The sequence below is a fragment of the Theobroma cacao genome, chromosome 5 (genome assembly GCF_053813885.1).
Source record: "Theobroma cacao isolate CCN51 chromosome 5, ASM5381388v1, whole genome shotgun sequence".
NCBI lineage: Eukaryota > Viridiplantae > Streptophyta > Magnoliopsida > Malvales > Malvaceae > Theobroma > Theobroma cacao.
In genome coordinates this window covers 40,821,248-40,838,832 of record NC_142643.1, presented here as the reverse complement: position 1 = coordinate 40,838,832, position 17,585 = coordinate 40,821,248, and the positions used below count along the sequence as shown (strand labels likewise).

Sequence of the window (17,585 nt, the reverse complement as noted above, 5' to 3'; positions counted from 1 at the left end):
TCATTATTCAAATATACTATCACCATGTAATTCTTATATTTATAGAGTCCCTTTGATAAAGAAAATTGGTTCAACCTATCGCTTTTTTATTTCTTTCACCTTGGCATTAATTAATTTTAGTAACTATACTTATCCATGTATTAGCAAGTTTTTTTTTTTTCAAAAAAAGAAAAAAATTTTATTTCATCAAAGAAAACATACAAGTAAAAACATAAGTAAAAAGAAGGCAAATCAAGGCACCAAGAAATCTACCACTTGAAAAACTAATTACAAATAAATAATATTGTAATATTAGGATATCAGATTTAGTAAGACTATTGCTAACTCATTAAAAGTACAAAAAATGTACTGGATTTGCCATTAGTCTAACTAGTTGCAACTGTAGATCAGTTTGAATATGTACCCGTAATAGTAAGTGCCTTTAATGAGTCTGCTCGAAGTAAAACAGAACTGAGACATGAAATAATAATATATAATCAAACTTGCAAAACATTATAAATTAGAAACAAACTTGTATTGTTCTTTTAAATATATAAAGATTTCTAAGCTACACAATAAACTTTATTGATCATAACTCAAACCTTACATTACAGAAAATAAAGATAAAGAGATCGAGAGATCTCTCATGCAAAATAATTAAGTATATAGAGATCGAGTAACTCTACCAGTTAATATTTCTTATTCTTTTTATTTCTCAAGAAGAGAGAACAACTGCACATCATCGATCTCATTTTTCTGCTGCTCATTTTTTTTTCTCAGCCAATCAAGAAATTTCATGAATGATAGATAGAATTACAAAAGGTTAGCCTAATGCCATAGATACAGCAACTGCAACCAATAGATGAAGTGAATAATCTGTTGCAGGAAGAAGAACATATAAAATGGTAAAGGACAGCACCTCTTATCACAGACTTAAAGCAAATGCAAGAAACAAGCAAAGTGCTGACTAAGAAACACAGAAAATATTAGTACAAAGTGTTGCACATCAATGCAGTTTCCACAAAATAGCAAGCTTGAAAGACAAAGTGTGAAGTGATTGACGGTTCTTTTTAAAGAACCGAACCAACTTTTCCATGGGGAACAAGCTGTCTTTGACAACGTGAATCTCTGTGAATTTGTTCTTCTAATTGTCAAGGTCAGGGTATTTATAACGGTTGAAGACTTCTACGCCAGCAACTTCCTCAATGGCTTCCAACCAGGCAAATAGTAGTTCAGCCGAAGGCAACGTCCAGGAACCCTGCCGTCTCACCTACAAAGAATTTCTTACCCTTCATCATTCCTTAGAGCATTTCCATGGCAAATCTAAAGATTTGCCTTCGGCTGGACTACTAATGGTTGAGCTATCGAGCCTTGAAGTACACTCCAATAATCTCAGAGAAGCTCGAACCTTTGCTGGGCCAGTGCCTGTGTCATGATAACTGCTAATTGTTCTTTTAGCTGCAGTGTTGAATATGGACCTCTCCATTCTTTTCAGCATCATTTAGTGCATGGTCTTTAACCCTGATGTGCACGTAGAAGAGAAGGATTTTTGCAATAGCAATAGCCGACTTATTGTCTATGAGCAAACTAGTAGCAGATTCTTGATGAACTGTAAGATCTTGGCGAATTTTCCTCACTCAAATGACCTTTCTCTTGCTTTCGAGAATTCTAAGAGAAAGGGTCATTGTCGAGAGCGAAAACATATCTTATTATGTATTTTAAAAATAAAATTTATATTTAAGGTTCTCTTTTATTAACTTGTAAGTTTCTTATTATATGTATTTTACTTTAATAAGAAAATATGAATTTTCATTAGGTTGGATCTAAGATCAATGAGATAGATATATGTCTAGCAAACAGTGCTACTATGTACATTATATTTAAAATAAGAAATATTTTTTCTATTTGATAATGGAAGAAATCAATGTCAATACAATATTCAGTAGAACAATATTAATTAAAGATTATAGAACAGTCAATATTTTATTACTCGAGAAAACAAAGTTTATTCATAAAGGATACTTTATTTTCTACTAAATCTCAAAAAAAAAATTATTAAGTTTAAAGATATTTGTTTGAATGATATTATATTGAAATAGACGTTGATGATATTTTTGTGTATAATGTACCGTTAAATATTATGAAAGAAATGAGGATCTTGAGTCTATATCTGTTGAAAAATGTAGACATAAAAATGATTTGCTAATGTGAAAGGATGCAATCAAGACATCATTGAATACACTTGCAAAACGTGGAGTTTTTGAATATGTAATCCATACACCAAATAGTGTAAAATCGGTGGAATAAAAATGAATATTTGTGCGAAAATACAATGAGATAACATGTATTGGTGTACAATTTAACTGCCAAAGATATATACTTTTTTTTTATATATAGAAAACTTGTTTGTTAAATACAATTACAAAGATAAATATATAAATGTCGATTATCAATGGAATTTTCCTCTACTAATACAATCCGGACAACTGAACATTCCCTGAGATGGAAGCAGTGACAATGAAGTTCTATAGAAATGAGGTTGAAGGATTACCATTGGAGAATCAAAATTCAATCTGCCTTGAGATGCAGTTACCTTTCATTATTTTATCTTTTTTTATTACTTTTCAATATGTATTTAATAATAGATTTTTTATATGAGAATAGTAGAATCTCTCTTGGATGACAAGACTTTTAACATAGGTGCGAGCAAAGGCAGCCATCACCAAAACATGCTCCTTTTACGTATATGCTCTCTCCATGTGTCTGCTTGCACAACTTCAAGCAGTTATCATTTTTGCAACCTGCTAATTTTATAGTCGAAGTGCATGTTTTACCTGGGAGGCCCATTGCCGTCACCTCTTTTCCTGTATGCATTAAACCAAGTTAGTATATATTAATCCAATACATTTCTAAAAACAATAACAATAAATGTAAGGAATGTACATTTTAAAAAATAATATTAACATACAATATGCAATGCAACTAGAAGCTATATAAAAAATAACATTTGCTTTAATTGAGTTAAAATGAATTATAAAGTATGGTGATGTAATTTACCAGCAGCAAAAAGAAGAAGCAATAACATGAACATGGTAGAGACTTGGATGTTCTTCATGACTTTTTGCCTAAGCCAATAGGAAGATCGTGCAAGTTCTGGAAATTTTAATTAAGGGGTTTTCTAAATGATTTCATTATGCCAAAGGTTAAATATAATATAAGCATCAAGAATACCAACATTCCCGTCCTTACCGGACAAACCTCGTCATCCGTCTAAGTCGGACCCACAGCCACTCTATTTATGGTTAATTAACTAAGTTTAGTAGCCCGTAAGGTAAGGTCTCATTTTAATGACAAACCGGAGGTCTCGGACTAAGATAACATTCGCGCTCTTATTGTCCATTACCAATTTGTGAAATAAATTTTAAGTTTTTTGAAAGGTGGAATAAATTTAGGTAAAATACAAAAAAATCCTCTCAATACGCTTTTAAAGTGCATTTTGATCTCTCCTGTTTTAAAATGCATTGTTGACCCCCTCCTCTTCTTTCGAAATACACTGTTGACCCCTTGTTTTTTTCATTACCATTAATCAACTATTATTTACAAATATAAAAAAAATCTTAATTACCCCCAAACAATTTAAAAATAAAAAATATCATAATGTATTTTAATTAAATAATGATAAAAATATTTTTTATTTAACGTTTTATCAACTTAAAAAATAAAAGAAATATGAAAAAAAGAAAAAATTAAATTATTTAGGATTCTTTTATTAACATTTTAAAAATTCATAATTTTGAAGTGAAAAAAAAATCTAAAAAACTTAAATGATAATATTTTAATTAAACTAGATATAGTTTTTCAATGACAAGTTTTTTTAGCCTCGATGCTTAATTTGCAACGGTTATAAATAATTAATTCTAATAAAATTCTTTCATTTATTTATTGTCCTTACTTTTCTTCTCATTGGATGAAGACAATAATAACAAGTTTGGAAATTAAGTCATCGTTCCTTCAATTTACACAACTGATCAGAGGGCTGACAAAACACACAGTACATCTCAATTTTATTCAACTTTGATAGGATTTCAGCATTATTGAGTTTTGGTAATGGACACAGACCAAAATCAAAGCCGAAATAACAAAAAACGTATTTAATTCCTTTCTTATAGGTAAGAAAGGAAACAAGCAGCATAATCATATATATGTGTATAGCTGATATCACGGATAATATTTCCTGAATCAAATTCCTCTGTCAACAACCAATCAAATCTTGCTCATTGCTTGTGTACATAGCAGCAGTTTAGGAATGTTATCAATACCTCTTTATATCTTTGCTGTCTTGTTGATGTACATTTGAACAAAGCCATAATATCAAGAAATTAATGGAGTGAAAAATGATATTTTTCACTTAACAAAGGAGTTGGAGGATGCTGGTGTAAAGAAGAATCTAGAAGAAGTGAAGAAAAAAAATAATCACGTGCTAGCCGCTAGGCATATGAGCAATTTTTTTTGTTCTTATTGTGAATAGTAGTAGCACAGCCAAGCACGTTGTACATTTTGTCTTTCACTTCTTTGTACATAAACTCACGATGGTGGAGAAATGAATGAATAAGAAATTCTCATTTCCTCAATCCACTTTCAAAAAATACCTAAAAAATCTTGAATTATTTATAAAAATGTAAATAAATCTTATGATTAATAATTGACTTAGTTAAAATATGATTTGTCATTTTATATCAAGTAACATTGACGTGGCATGCTGAAATGTCATAATTGATACTAATATGACATACTAACATATCATAATTGATAATATCTCAAAATGATAAAAAAATGTTTTTATTTTGAGACAAAAGGAAAACAATAAAAGGTGCTTTTATTTCATTTCTTCCCTTTTCTTCAAAAAAGAAAAAAAAAGCAATGAGAATGAAGTTCTATAGAAATAAGGTTGAAGGATTACGACTGGAGAATCAAAATTCAATCTGCCTTGAGATCCAGCTACCTTTCATTATTTTATCTTTTTTTATAACTTTCAATATATATTTAATAATAGATTTTATATATGAGAATAGTAGAATCTCTCTTGGATGACAAGACTTTTAACATAGGTGCAAGCAAAGGCAACCATCACCAAAACATGCTCCTTTTACGTATATGCTCTCTCCATGTGTCTGCTTGCACAACTTCAAGCAGTTATCATTTTTGCAACCTGCTAATTTTATAGTCTCAGCGCATGTTTTGCCTGGTGGATTCTTTGCCATTACCTCTTTGCCTGTACATATGCATTAAACCAGGTTAATATTAGTCCAATACATTTCTAAAAACAACAACACTAAATGTAAAGAATGTACATTTTAAAAAATAATACACAATATGCAATACAACTAGAAGCTAAACAAAAAATAATATTTGCTTCGATAGAGTTAAAATGACTTATAAAGTATGGTGATGGAATGTACCAGCAGCATAAAGAAGAAGCAGTAACATGAAAATGGCCGAGACCTGGATGTTCTTCATGACTTTTTCTTTTTCCTCTTTTTTTTTTTTTTTTGCTTTTGTAAACAGAGAGTTCTGGATATTTATAATGGGTTGAGGGCAAAATTTGGAAAGAAAAGCTAGTAATGTAGGTACGTGTTTGTTTTTTGGCTACTTCACAGGAAAACGATTGAATATCACAATTAATGCCAATAAAAGCAAAAATGTAATTCAGGAAAGGAGAAAAATGCTTCTCTTATTAATTTCTTATAGGTAAGAAAGGAAACAAGCAGCATAATCATATATGTGTGTATAGCTGATATCAAGGATAATAATTCCTAAATCAAATTCATCTGTCAACAACCAATAAAATCTTGCTCATTGCTTGTGTACATAGCAGCAGTTTAGGAATATTATCAATACCTCTTTATATCTTTGCTGTCCTATCGATGTACATTTAAACAAATACGTTAAGCTGTAACTGTACCAGCTTTAAAGATATTAAGAAATACGATTACCAATTAAATTTTGTGTATAAGATGTGATTTTTTCATTTAATTTTGATATAAATTATTCAAAATAGTTCTTAAATTATTTTAAAAAATTCAAATAAGTTCTTATTCTTTAATTACGTTCAATTAAATCTATATATTTTTATTTTGAATCAAAATAGCTTTTATAATTAATGATTGACTAATTATCATTGGACAAAATACCGCTTTTTATTTTACATCTATATGACACTGACATGACATTTATATAGAAGATGAAAAGTGTCAAATAATCATATTATCAAATTAAATTAACACATCACGTCATTATCATTTATAATATACAAGCATATATAGTTTTAAGTATTTATAAATTAGTTAGATATAAAGTTAGGGATTATATTTGATGCGTTGACCATGTATAGTTTCTATATACTGTCAGGTCATAAGATAGTGCCACTTCATCAAAAAATAAATTTAAAACTTTTAGAGACTTGAAAATTAATATAACCAAATTTCTTTTAAAAAAATTCAAATAAGTTTTTTATCTCTCTCTAGTTCCCTCTCACCCAATCTCCCCTTCGTCTTCTCCCATTTTTCATCCATTATAAGCAGAAAATGTTATGCTTAATACTTCTATAATAAAAATAATTTTTTTATGGAAAATTTCAAATGAAGTTTAATATTATTTTGTATGATGAACAAACTTCATTTAATTACCTTAGAAAGTAATAAAATTATTTAAATCATATAGTCTTCCTTAGCAAACCAATGTCGCCCAGAAGGCGATGTGTTTGCTAAAATAGTTTGCCAATAAGGAAACTTGGGTAGAAGCCGTTATTATTTTGTTGTTTAGTGTCTGTGCTTTAGTGAAGCTGTGATTTGTTGCTGTTGGACTAGTATTGATTTTTTTAATAAAAAAATTAGGAAAAATTCATTTCATCAACGAACTTTATAAACTATCCACTTGTGGTAGTGGAACACTACGTCAGAGAACTTGGCAAACAAAACTTGCCCACTCCAAGTGTAGCGTGTAAGCAATTTGAAAAGAAACTTTCTCATCAGGTTTTATATGGGATCATACTCCAAAAAATTCATGAATCAAATCAAACCAATCGCCTACGGAACCCACAAAAAAAAAAATCAGTTGCACTGGTTTTGATTAATTGCTGCACATATCTGGTTTTGGGTGAGAGAGATCTATTGTAAGGAGAGAAGAATAAGAGGAGATTGGATGAGAAGGAGATGGGGGAGAGAGAAAACATTTGTTTGTTTTTTAATAGAAATCTTAATTTTAGCTCTTGACCGTAGCATGATTTTAGAGATTACATGACTCAAGGAAATTCCCTGATTCTTGCTCTTGATTCTAGCATGACTTATTTCCTGATTCTTGCTATGCATGATTTTAGGAATTAGATGATTCTAGGTCCTGTAAATACTAGTTTTCCTTTTTCTACTTTTCCCTGTAGGAGCCGGTCAACCTTATTCTTGTATAAATATAGTATACAATTGCATCAATAAAAATTATCCGACAAGAGACAATTAATCTTTTTATGGTACCAGGGTAGGTCATAGTCACGTAGAAATTCAATTATCAAAACATGGTCAGAGACAAGGACAAGGCAAGTCAGGAAAGTGAAGAATTGGTAGCGGGTGCTAGTGCATCACAAAGCAAGCAATTGACACCAATTTCCCATACTACTTGCATCCCTCCAATCATCCTGGTCGTATGTATGTTTATGGCTCATCCTTTGAGTGAGAATGGTGAAAATTAATGTTACTTGGAAAAAGAATTTTCTGAACGCGCTCCAATAAAAAAAAAAGCAAGCTTTGTAGATGGATCAATCAAAACGTTGGACATTTCATCTCCAGATTTTCAATTGTGGGCTCATGCAATGTAACAGTGCAATCATGGCTTGCAAATGCGTATAAGATGTGATATTTTGTGTATAAGATGTGACTTTTTTTTCATTTAATTTTAGCATAATGTACTCTAAAATGCTCCTAAATTGTTTAAGAATTTATTACATTCAATCAGGTTTATGTACTTTTATTTTGAGTCGAATAAGCCTTCATGATTAATGATTAACTAATTATCATTAGTCAAAATGTTACTTTTATTTTACATTCATATGGCACTAACATAATGTTGATATAGAAAATGAAAAATGTCACATGTTTATATTATCATGTCAAATTAGCATATCACATTATTATCAATTATAATATATTAACATGATTTGTCAATGTCACATGATATAAAACGATAAATGATATTTTGACTAAGTCAATCATTAATTGTAAGGTCTTATTTGACTTAAAATATAAATATAAAGATTTGATTAAACGTAATAAAAATATAAAAATTTAATTGAATTTTTTTGAATAGTTTAAAGATTTTTTAGATATTATGTTTTTTATTTTTTTTATATATTGATGTTATTAATTTGATTATGTTATGAATATATGTTAATATCCAATGTATTTGTTCATATCCAATGAACCTCCTCATATGCAATGTACATATTTATATAAGAACATCCTTATCTTCCAAATCCATTCAGTACATATACATTCATATCTACTAAGTTCATAGTCTCTATTTATATAAATTCATTCCACCTCCATTTATTTAAGATTATAAATAAAGGCATTATAGTTTATGGTATACAGACTTGATGTAAGTATATAAAGAGAGGTAGTATAATGGTACACACACTTGAAAAACAAAGAAAATAGAAGATTTTTTTACTATTTCTCTCTAATATTTTTCTTTCAAAGTTATATTTCATAATACATTATCATCACGAAGCTCTAATCTCTTGAGTTTTGGTATTATTTTGTTTTATTATCTTCAAGTTTCAAAAGGATTTCAATGGTTTGTCTTTGATTTCTAGTTTTAGCAAATCAGGTAAGAGTTGGTATTATTTTATCTATAAATCTCACAAGATTCCAATGGTTGTTGGTTTTTAATTTTTTAGTTGTAGTAAATCAGGTAAGTGACTTGATATCTCTTCATTGTTTTCATCCTTAAAAGTTAGCTTAAATGTGAATTTGCTATCATGTAATATATATTTATCGCTTCATTGGAAAGTGAATTTGCTATTATATAGTTATTAATGAAAAATAAAAAATCTGTCCATTTCTTGAAATGAATACAACAAACGAGTTATTAATAAAAAATATAAATCCATCCATTCTTTGAAGTGAATGCAACAGTATTTAATAATTATGGTCATGGACATGAAAGTCGTCACCATAATTATTTACATTATCACTATTCTAATTGTAAAATATATCTTACCCACTAAAAGTGGATAAATAATTTTTCTCACTAGAAATGGATGAAAATTTCTCTAACTCACCAGAAGTTGATAAATAGTTTTAACCCACCAAGGGATGGATGATAGTTTTAACCTACTAAGGAGTAGATGAATACTAAAAAGATACAATAAAAGAAAAAAGTGGACAAATTATAAGAAATATAGAAAATGTATTGTCATCGATCTTCTTGTTGTACTTCTTGAATATTATCAAGTATCACTAAAAGCTTAAGCATCTTATGATGATTTTAACCATGGCCAAGTTGATATAACACATCAAGACATTGTTGATTTTCTTATCCACATTGAAAGAAGAACTGATCATTTAATTAGTAATGAAAATATTCAAAAATGAAATTTCTTAATAGCAGTTGATATATTTTAGTATAACTATGTTATAAAGATGCTTTTATATGTTCTCGTTGTATTTAAATGATATGTTCTTATTATGCATTTTAATTTTATATTTAATATTCTTTTATGTTAACTTGTAAGTTTCTTATTGCATTTTATTAAAGAAAAATATGGATATCCATTTTGTTGGATCCAAGATCAATTATGCAAATATATGTCTAATAGACAATGCTACAAAGCATGTTATATTTAAAGGCAAGAAATATTTTTTCACTTGACAATAAAAGAAGCCAATGTCAATATAATATCTGGTAGTATAAAATTAATTGAAAGCTCCAGAAGAGTCAATATTTTACTACCCGCCATATCCTCTGGATTGTACTACACAAATATCAGAATAATTGAAACTCATGCTATCATAAACCAAAAGTTTACTAATAATTTTAAAGTTAAGCACAATCAGTTGGACCATCTTGGATCAATAATTATACGAAAATTTATTAAAAATTCATGTAGTTATCGATTGAAAAGCCAAAAGATTTTTCAATCTGATAAATTTTTATGTATTGTTTGCTCTAAAGGTAAATTAATTATAAGATCATCACCAATTAAAGTTAGAACTGAATCCCTTACATTTTTTAAACGTATTCAAGGCGATATATACATTCACCATGTGGACCATTTAGAAATGTTACGATTTTAATAAATGCATTGACTAGATAGTCACATGTGTGCTTATTATCAACTTACAATTTGGCATTTGCAAAATTACTCGCCCAAATCATTCATTTGCAAACACGTTTTCCTGATTTTGCATTCAAGACTATTCGTCTTAACGATTCTAGTAAATTTACATCTCAAGTCTTTAATATTGCATATTAGTTAGAATAACTATTGAACGGTCTATTACTTATGTTCATGCACAAAACGGTCTAGCAAAATTGTTTATTAAACACTTCTAATTGATTGCAATGTTATTATTTATGAAGTCTAAACTACTAATTTTTGCTTAAGGGCATGCCATTTTAGATGTAGTAGCACTTGTACGCATTAGGCCAAATGAATTATTACAAATTTTTCCTTATACGATTGATTTATGGATAGGAACTAAATATTTCCTATCTAAGATTTTTGGGTGAGCGGTATATATTTCAATTGCTCCACCACAACGCACAAAGATAGGTCCTCTAAAGAGGCTAGAAATATATGTTGGGTACGAATCTTCATCAATAATTAAATAAGAGATTTATTCACAGCATGATTTTCCAATTGTCATTTTTATGAAACAATTTTCCCAACATTAGGGGGAGAAAATGAAATTTCTTAGAATTAATTACCATCATTTAGTTTTGATCATTACACAAATCAATATGAACTTGAAGTTTAAAAAATAATTCATTTGCAAAATATAGCAAATCAATTGTCAAATGTATTTACTAACTTAAAGAAAATAACTAAATCTTATATACCAACTGCAAGTGCTCCTATAGCATTGATATTCCTATAAGACAAGGTATACCAGAAACGTGGAGACGATTCAGTTCCAAAAATAAAATCCTTGAAAAAGAAAAGGAACAAATATTCAAGAAGGTCAAAAAGATAATGCAAAAACTCTAGAAAAGACTCCTAACATGATTGATAAAAATTTCAGAAGAAATTCAGTTACCTAAAATCACAGAAAATGAAGAGATCTCAATCAATTTTGTTATGACAAGAAAAACTGGAACCGAAATGAAATAAACGCCGACGATATGTTTGCATATAATGTAGCACTCAATATTATGAAAGAAAATGAAGATCTTAAACTTACACGTATCGAAGAATGTAGAAATATAAATGATTGGTCAATGTGAAAAGATGCAATTAATGTAGAATTGAATTCACTTGCAAAACATAAAGTTTTTGGACTTGTAGTCCGTAAACCAAATAATGTAAAACCAATGAAATATAAATGGGCATTTGTGCGAATATGAAATGAGAAAATTGAGATTATGAAATATAAAGCATGGCTGGTTGAATAAGGTTTTACCCAAAGACCTAGTATTGAGTATGAGGAGATATATTCTTTTATGATGGATGCGATGAAAATATTAACTAGTCTAGCAATAAATGAGAAGATTGAAATGCGTCTAATGAATATAGCTACAACCTATTTATATGGTTCATTTGATATCGATATCTATATGAAAACTTTTCAAGGATTTAAATTGCTTGAAGCACGTGCATAATTCTCGATAAATTTATTCAATTAAATTAAATAAATATGTATATAGATTAAAGCCATATAAAAACATGTGGTATAATCACTCAGTGAATATTTGTTGAAAGAAAATTATAAAAATGATCCTATATACCCATGTGTTTTTATAAAAAATTTTGAATCTAAATTTATCATAATTACTATTTATGTTGATGATTTGAACATTATTGAAACTCCTAAAGAATTATCAAAAGTCGTAAATTACTTAAAAAAATAATTTGAGATGAAAGACCTTGAAAAGATAAAATTTTGTTAAGTCTTCAGATTGAGGACTTGACAAATGGAATTTTTGTTTATCAATCAAATTATATAGCAAAAGTGTTAAAATGATTCTATATGGACAAAGCGCATCCATTGAGTTCATTAACAGTTGTAAGATAACTAGATGTAAAAAAAAAGACACCTTCCGACCTTGAGAAAATGATGAAGAGCTTTTTGATCTTAAAGTATCATATCTTAGTATAATTAGAGCACTAATGTATCTTACTAGCAATACATGACCTAATATATCTTTTGCTATAAATTTATTAGCAAGATATAATTCTGTTTCAACTCAAAAACATTGGAATTGAATTAAATATATACTTTGATATCTCTGAGGAATTAAGTATATGGGCTTATATTACTCAAATGTATCCAAATTAAATTTAATTAGTTATGCAGATGCATAATATTTATTTAATCTATACAAAACTCAATCTCAGACAAGTTACTTATTCATATATGAAGGTAAGGCTATTTTACGACGTTCTATAAAACAAACTATAATTGCTACTTTCTTCTAACTATGTAGAAATTTTAACAATTCATGAGACAAGTAATAACTTTGTCTGGTTAAGATTTGTCATTCAACATATTTGAGGATCGTGTGACTTATCAATTAAAAGGAAAATTTCAACAACGCTATATGAGGAAAATACTGTTTGCATAGCTCAGTTGAAGGATGGATACATTAAAGATTCATTCAAATGGCAATCTAGCAAATTTGTTTTCCAAAGCCTTTCCTACTGTAACATTTGAAAAGTTAGTACAAAAGATTCAGATGCATTATTTTAAAAATCTCAAATAATACAATCATCAGGAGAGTAAGATACGTACTGTACTCTTTTTTCCTTCACCAAGTTTTTTTTCCCATTAGGTTTTTCTTGGTAATGTTTAATGAGGTAGTATTTCAAAATGTATCCTTTAAAAGAATTATATATTCTTTTTCCTAAGAAATATTATGAATATATGTGAATATCCATTGTATTTCATATCCAATGAACCTCCTCATATACAATATACATATTTATGTAAGTACATCCTTATCTTCTAAATCCATCTAGTTTATATACATCCCTATCTACTAAGTTCATCATCTCTATTTATGTAAATGCATTCCCCCCTCCATCTATGTAAGTTTATAAATAAAGGCATTATACTTGATGGTATACACACTTGAAGAAAAAATAAAATAAAAAATCTTCTTACTACTTCTCTCTAATATTTTTCTTTCAAAGATGTCAATTTTAATTTTTATTTAATTGTGATTTAGGAGGAACTTCACAAATATCACCTAAAACACTCCACCTAAATATTGCAATTATTATTATTATTTTTAATTTAGACATTATGGAAATAAAACTTTTTTTTTAGTTTAAAAAAGGATATAGAATGGCCAAATTCAACAATAACCACCCCTAAATACCCTTCTTTAATTAAAATCTTTTATAGGAATTAATCAAAATTAATACAAGGATATACTTTAAAAAAAGTAATATAATTGAAAAAATGAAATTTAAAAAAAATCAATTAAAAAATAAATCCAAATCCTCATTTATAAAACAAATAAAATCATAAGTATATCTTTTATTTTATATAATTTATTATGAATTAATTTCAACTGAGTTGACCTTCATTGATTCGTGACGTCAAATTTAAATATTGAAATTACAAATTATAATTAGATAAATAAATGTTTAAATTGTTAGCCATTGTCATTCCTTTTGAAGCGATGGGAAAATGCTGAACATAATCCTTTTGGGTCAAATGGGCTAACACTTGCATCCAGTCCAAGACCCAACTCTTTGTTTTTCACCGGGAAACACGGCAAGCACCTAAAAGGAAAAAGAAAAAAGAAGAAAAACAAAGATAATTTCATTGGAAAAGCAAAGCAAACCAGAGTGAGAAATGGAGGACGCAAAGGCAATGGCTCATCAGCAGCAGCAATTTCTCTTACAACAACAGCAGCAGCAACATCAGCAGCATCATCAACATCAACAACAGCAACATCAACAGCAACAATTTCTTCTCTTACAGCAACTTCAAAAACAAGCCCAACAACAGCAGCAGCAGCAACAACAACAGCAACAGCAACAGCAACAGCAACAAGCAATTTCTCGTTTCCCATCAAACATAGATGCCCATTTACGTACCACTCCTGGTGTTCTTCATCACCGTCCTATTAACATCCAACAAAACCCTAATTCTAGCCCTAACCCTAACCCTAATTCCACTCCTAATTTACAACAACAGCAACAGCAGCAGCAGCCACAACAACAGCAACAGCCACAGCAGCAACAACAGCAGCAACAGCAACAGCAACAGCAGAAGCAGATCCGACCATTGAATCAAGCGGAGCTCCAAATGGCTTATCAGGATGCCTGGCGTGTTTGTCACCCGGATTTTAAGCGGCCCTTTTCGTCCCTTGAAGATGCCTGTGAGAGGTTTGTCTGGAAATTCTTTTTTTTTTCTTGCTTGTTGAGAAAATGGGGAAAAGATGGGATTTTTATTGTAGATAGAATTATGGGTTTTTGTTAATTATTTAGGTGTTTTGCGTGTGACTAGCGTGAAAATGGGAAAAGATGGGATATGTTGGAAGCCTAATAACGGGTTTTTCTTAAATTTTCAGTTTCTTTTTTTCCTTTTTTTTTCTTTTTTGGTCCAGAGAATGTGAAAAGACTGGGAGTTTGCATAATGAATTTTTTAATTATTTTATAGAATTTTGGCTCGTATGTGTAGCATTCTAAATTAATTTATGTATAAATTTATGCTATTTTCCAGTTGAAAGTTGAAACTTGTATTCCTGCAGTTGGGTTGTGAGAATTTGGGCAGGTTTGTAATGTAATGATGATATAGTGTTGTATCAGCTAGAGAAATTAGGATTGTAATATTTGTGACTGGCATAAGTTTCGAAGTAGTGCTAGGATTGTAGGACTGTTTATGAAGATATAGGGACCTGGTTATGTTAGACAACTGAAAGCTTTTTGACATGGTGAGATCTGATTGTAAATGAGATTTCCAGCAACTGTGGGAATTAAATGGATGATCGAGCTTCATGTCGGTTTGATTCATGGAGTCAGTTTTTGTTTTGTCTAATTCTTCCAAGATTGAGGAGGAAATATGTGCAATAGTATATTATTATCACATTGTGCTTTGGAAATTTATTGGATTTCATATGCATAAGACGGAAAAGTTTGCTAATGTGTTGTGACACATGGCAATTTGTTGGAAAAAAAGGGTGGGAGTCATCCACAGGTGGCTGGCAAATACTTGAGAAGTCCACTTTTGCATTGCATCCCAGCAAATAGGAGATAAGATCAGATAGAAACTTATTAGAGATCTCAATGTTTGGAGTTATGTGCTATATGTCAGAAATCCTTTCGGCTAGATATTTTCATTCTGCTTAGCTTTGTCATCTGTCCCAGTAAGATAAAAGTGAAAAATCATTAAAGAAAACCCATTCACTTTTGAATTTACTTGAGGTTTTTATTCATAAGATGTATCTTCAATGTTGCATTGAGCTTAGCTGTCAAAATCATTCATTAGCAGGTGAGATTTATATGTTCTTGTAAACAGGCTGGCTATGTGTTCATTTGTATGAATAAATTGGAGTTGATAGACTGACTGAAGGATATCTTTATTGTCCTAGGTAGCGTTTGTACTGCTCTCATGTGCTGCTGCTATCTCACCCTAGATGGTTCACCCATTTTTCAGACTTTGCTTTGCATTTTCCTGGCTTTTAAGGTTTTAGAAATGTATAGTTGTGTGTTCTGGTCACATCTTGCACTTGGTTTATTTATCTTCTTTTCCACTGTCTTCAGGACTAAGATTTTTTGCCAAATACTTTTTGAAAGTTAGATGGCAGACTGTTGTTCCTCGATGTGTGTCCTCAGGCTTCTAAATTTTTGTTATTGAATATTTGTTTGAATGGCATGCGTCTTTTGACTTATATTAATCAATAAAACCAAGAAGAATGTGTAGAAATACACACACTTTATTTAAAATATTTTTCTTATCCCTCCCCTGTCCCCAAGGCTTATCTTTTCAAGAGAATGAAATCCTTTACAATGTTTAGGTACAGCATTTGAATGAAATCTAGTAAATGTATTATATATAGCTGCAAGGAAGTTTAAAACTTCCTTTATGACAGCTAATGATCTCTACTGATAGCTTACCTTACTTACGTGTAAACCCCAGTTGGATATTTGTTAGTTAGTATTAAGGATGGTTCATCCATTGGAAGTTTGGGGGGCATATTTTAGAAACTTTAAAAGGAAGGGAAGATGGTAAAGGATAGGAAAGCAAGTTTTGTGTGCTTTTCATAAAATAGTTGTAAATTGAGATCTCTCTCACCCTAGTTGAATAATGTGCATAATGACATTTGGGATTGAGTTACTTCTCCCTGCTCATTTAAGTATATCTCATAACATGTGTCCAGGTTGCTACCTTATCATGTCGTAGCAGACTATGAAGCAGAGGAAGATGATAGAATCCTTGATTCTGACACAACAGGCCAGATGCCATCTCGCTGCCAGCAGTGGGATCACAATATTGCTGCCAAAGTCGCAGAGTTCACTGCCACATTTGAGAAGCAGGCTCTTGCCTTCAATATAATATCTCGCAAACGAGCTATGGGGGAATTTCGATCTGAGGAAAGGTTGATGGTTGAACAGGCTCTTCTCCAAGAAGAGAAGAAAGCCATGCTTGATTTGAGAGCGGAAATAGAATCTAGGGAGAAGGCTGGTCGGGAAGCTCATGAGGCCAAGTTGCGCATGGCAGCAATGGTTCAGGCGGAGCAAGCTCGAGCTGAATCACAAGCTCATGCTGAAATTATGGCTCGAGGACCTATAAGGGCAAATGCACTCGGGTCTCAAGGAGGCAACCTTCCAATTGGTCATGACATTGGAGAGCAGCCACAGGGTGTTAACCCTGATGAGATGATGAATGGATGGGGGAACAATGCACAGAGGGACGAGAAGGAGCCTTCTGAAGATTTCTTGAATGATGAAGAGACAGAAAATGGAGATACCGGCGTGCAGAACGACTGGCGCGAAGTTGGGGAGTTTGATTTGAACAGTAGATGAGTCATGAGGGGTGGTTATCTGCATTTGTTATCTGTCTATCTTCCTCCCATTTTATTGGTTTCTCTCTTGTTTATTTTTTTCTTCCCTCATTTGGAAAGGCTTAGGAGGACGTTTTCATTTTATTTAGCCTTATGTTACTTGTATTAATGTCTTGGCTAAGCAAGCAAATGAGGTGCACCGCGCAGGAGTTTATTTGCTTCTGGGAGCTGCTTGAGGCATACATTTATCATGTTAAATGTTATTTGTAAATACACTACATTGACAAATTCAAAGTAGTCATATAAGCAGCTGGGCTTTGAGTAATGAAATTCATGTTGTTTACATGGCAATAGGTGATTAATGTGAAAAATGAAGTATT

General features: G+C 30.6%; 1 protein-coding gene across 1 annotated transcript; it reads left to right on the top strand.

Moving 5' to 3' along the window:
• Positions 1-13,907: 13,907 nt before the first annotated feature.
• LOC18599604 (mediator of RNA polymerase II transcription subunit-like protein) lies at positions 13,908-17,556 on the top strand. Its single transcript, XM_007029650.3, has 2 exons — positions 13,908-14,587; positions 16,582-17,556. Exons 1-2 carry the CDS (start codon positions 14,052-14,054, stop codon positions 17,225-17,227), a joined length of 1,182 nt encoding a protein of 393 aa, XP_007029712.3. The 5' UTR covers positions 13,908-14,051; the 3' UTR covers positions 17,228-17,556.
• The last annotated feature ends 29 nt before the right edge of the window (positions 17,557-17,585 follow it).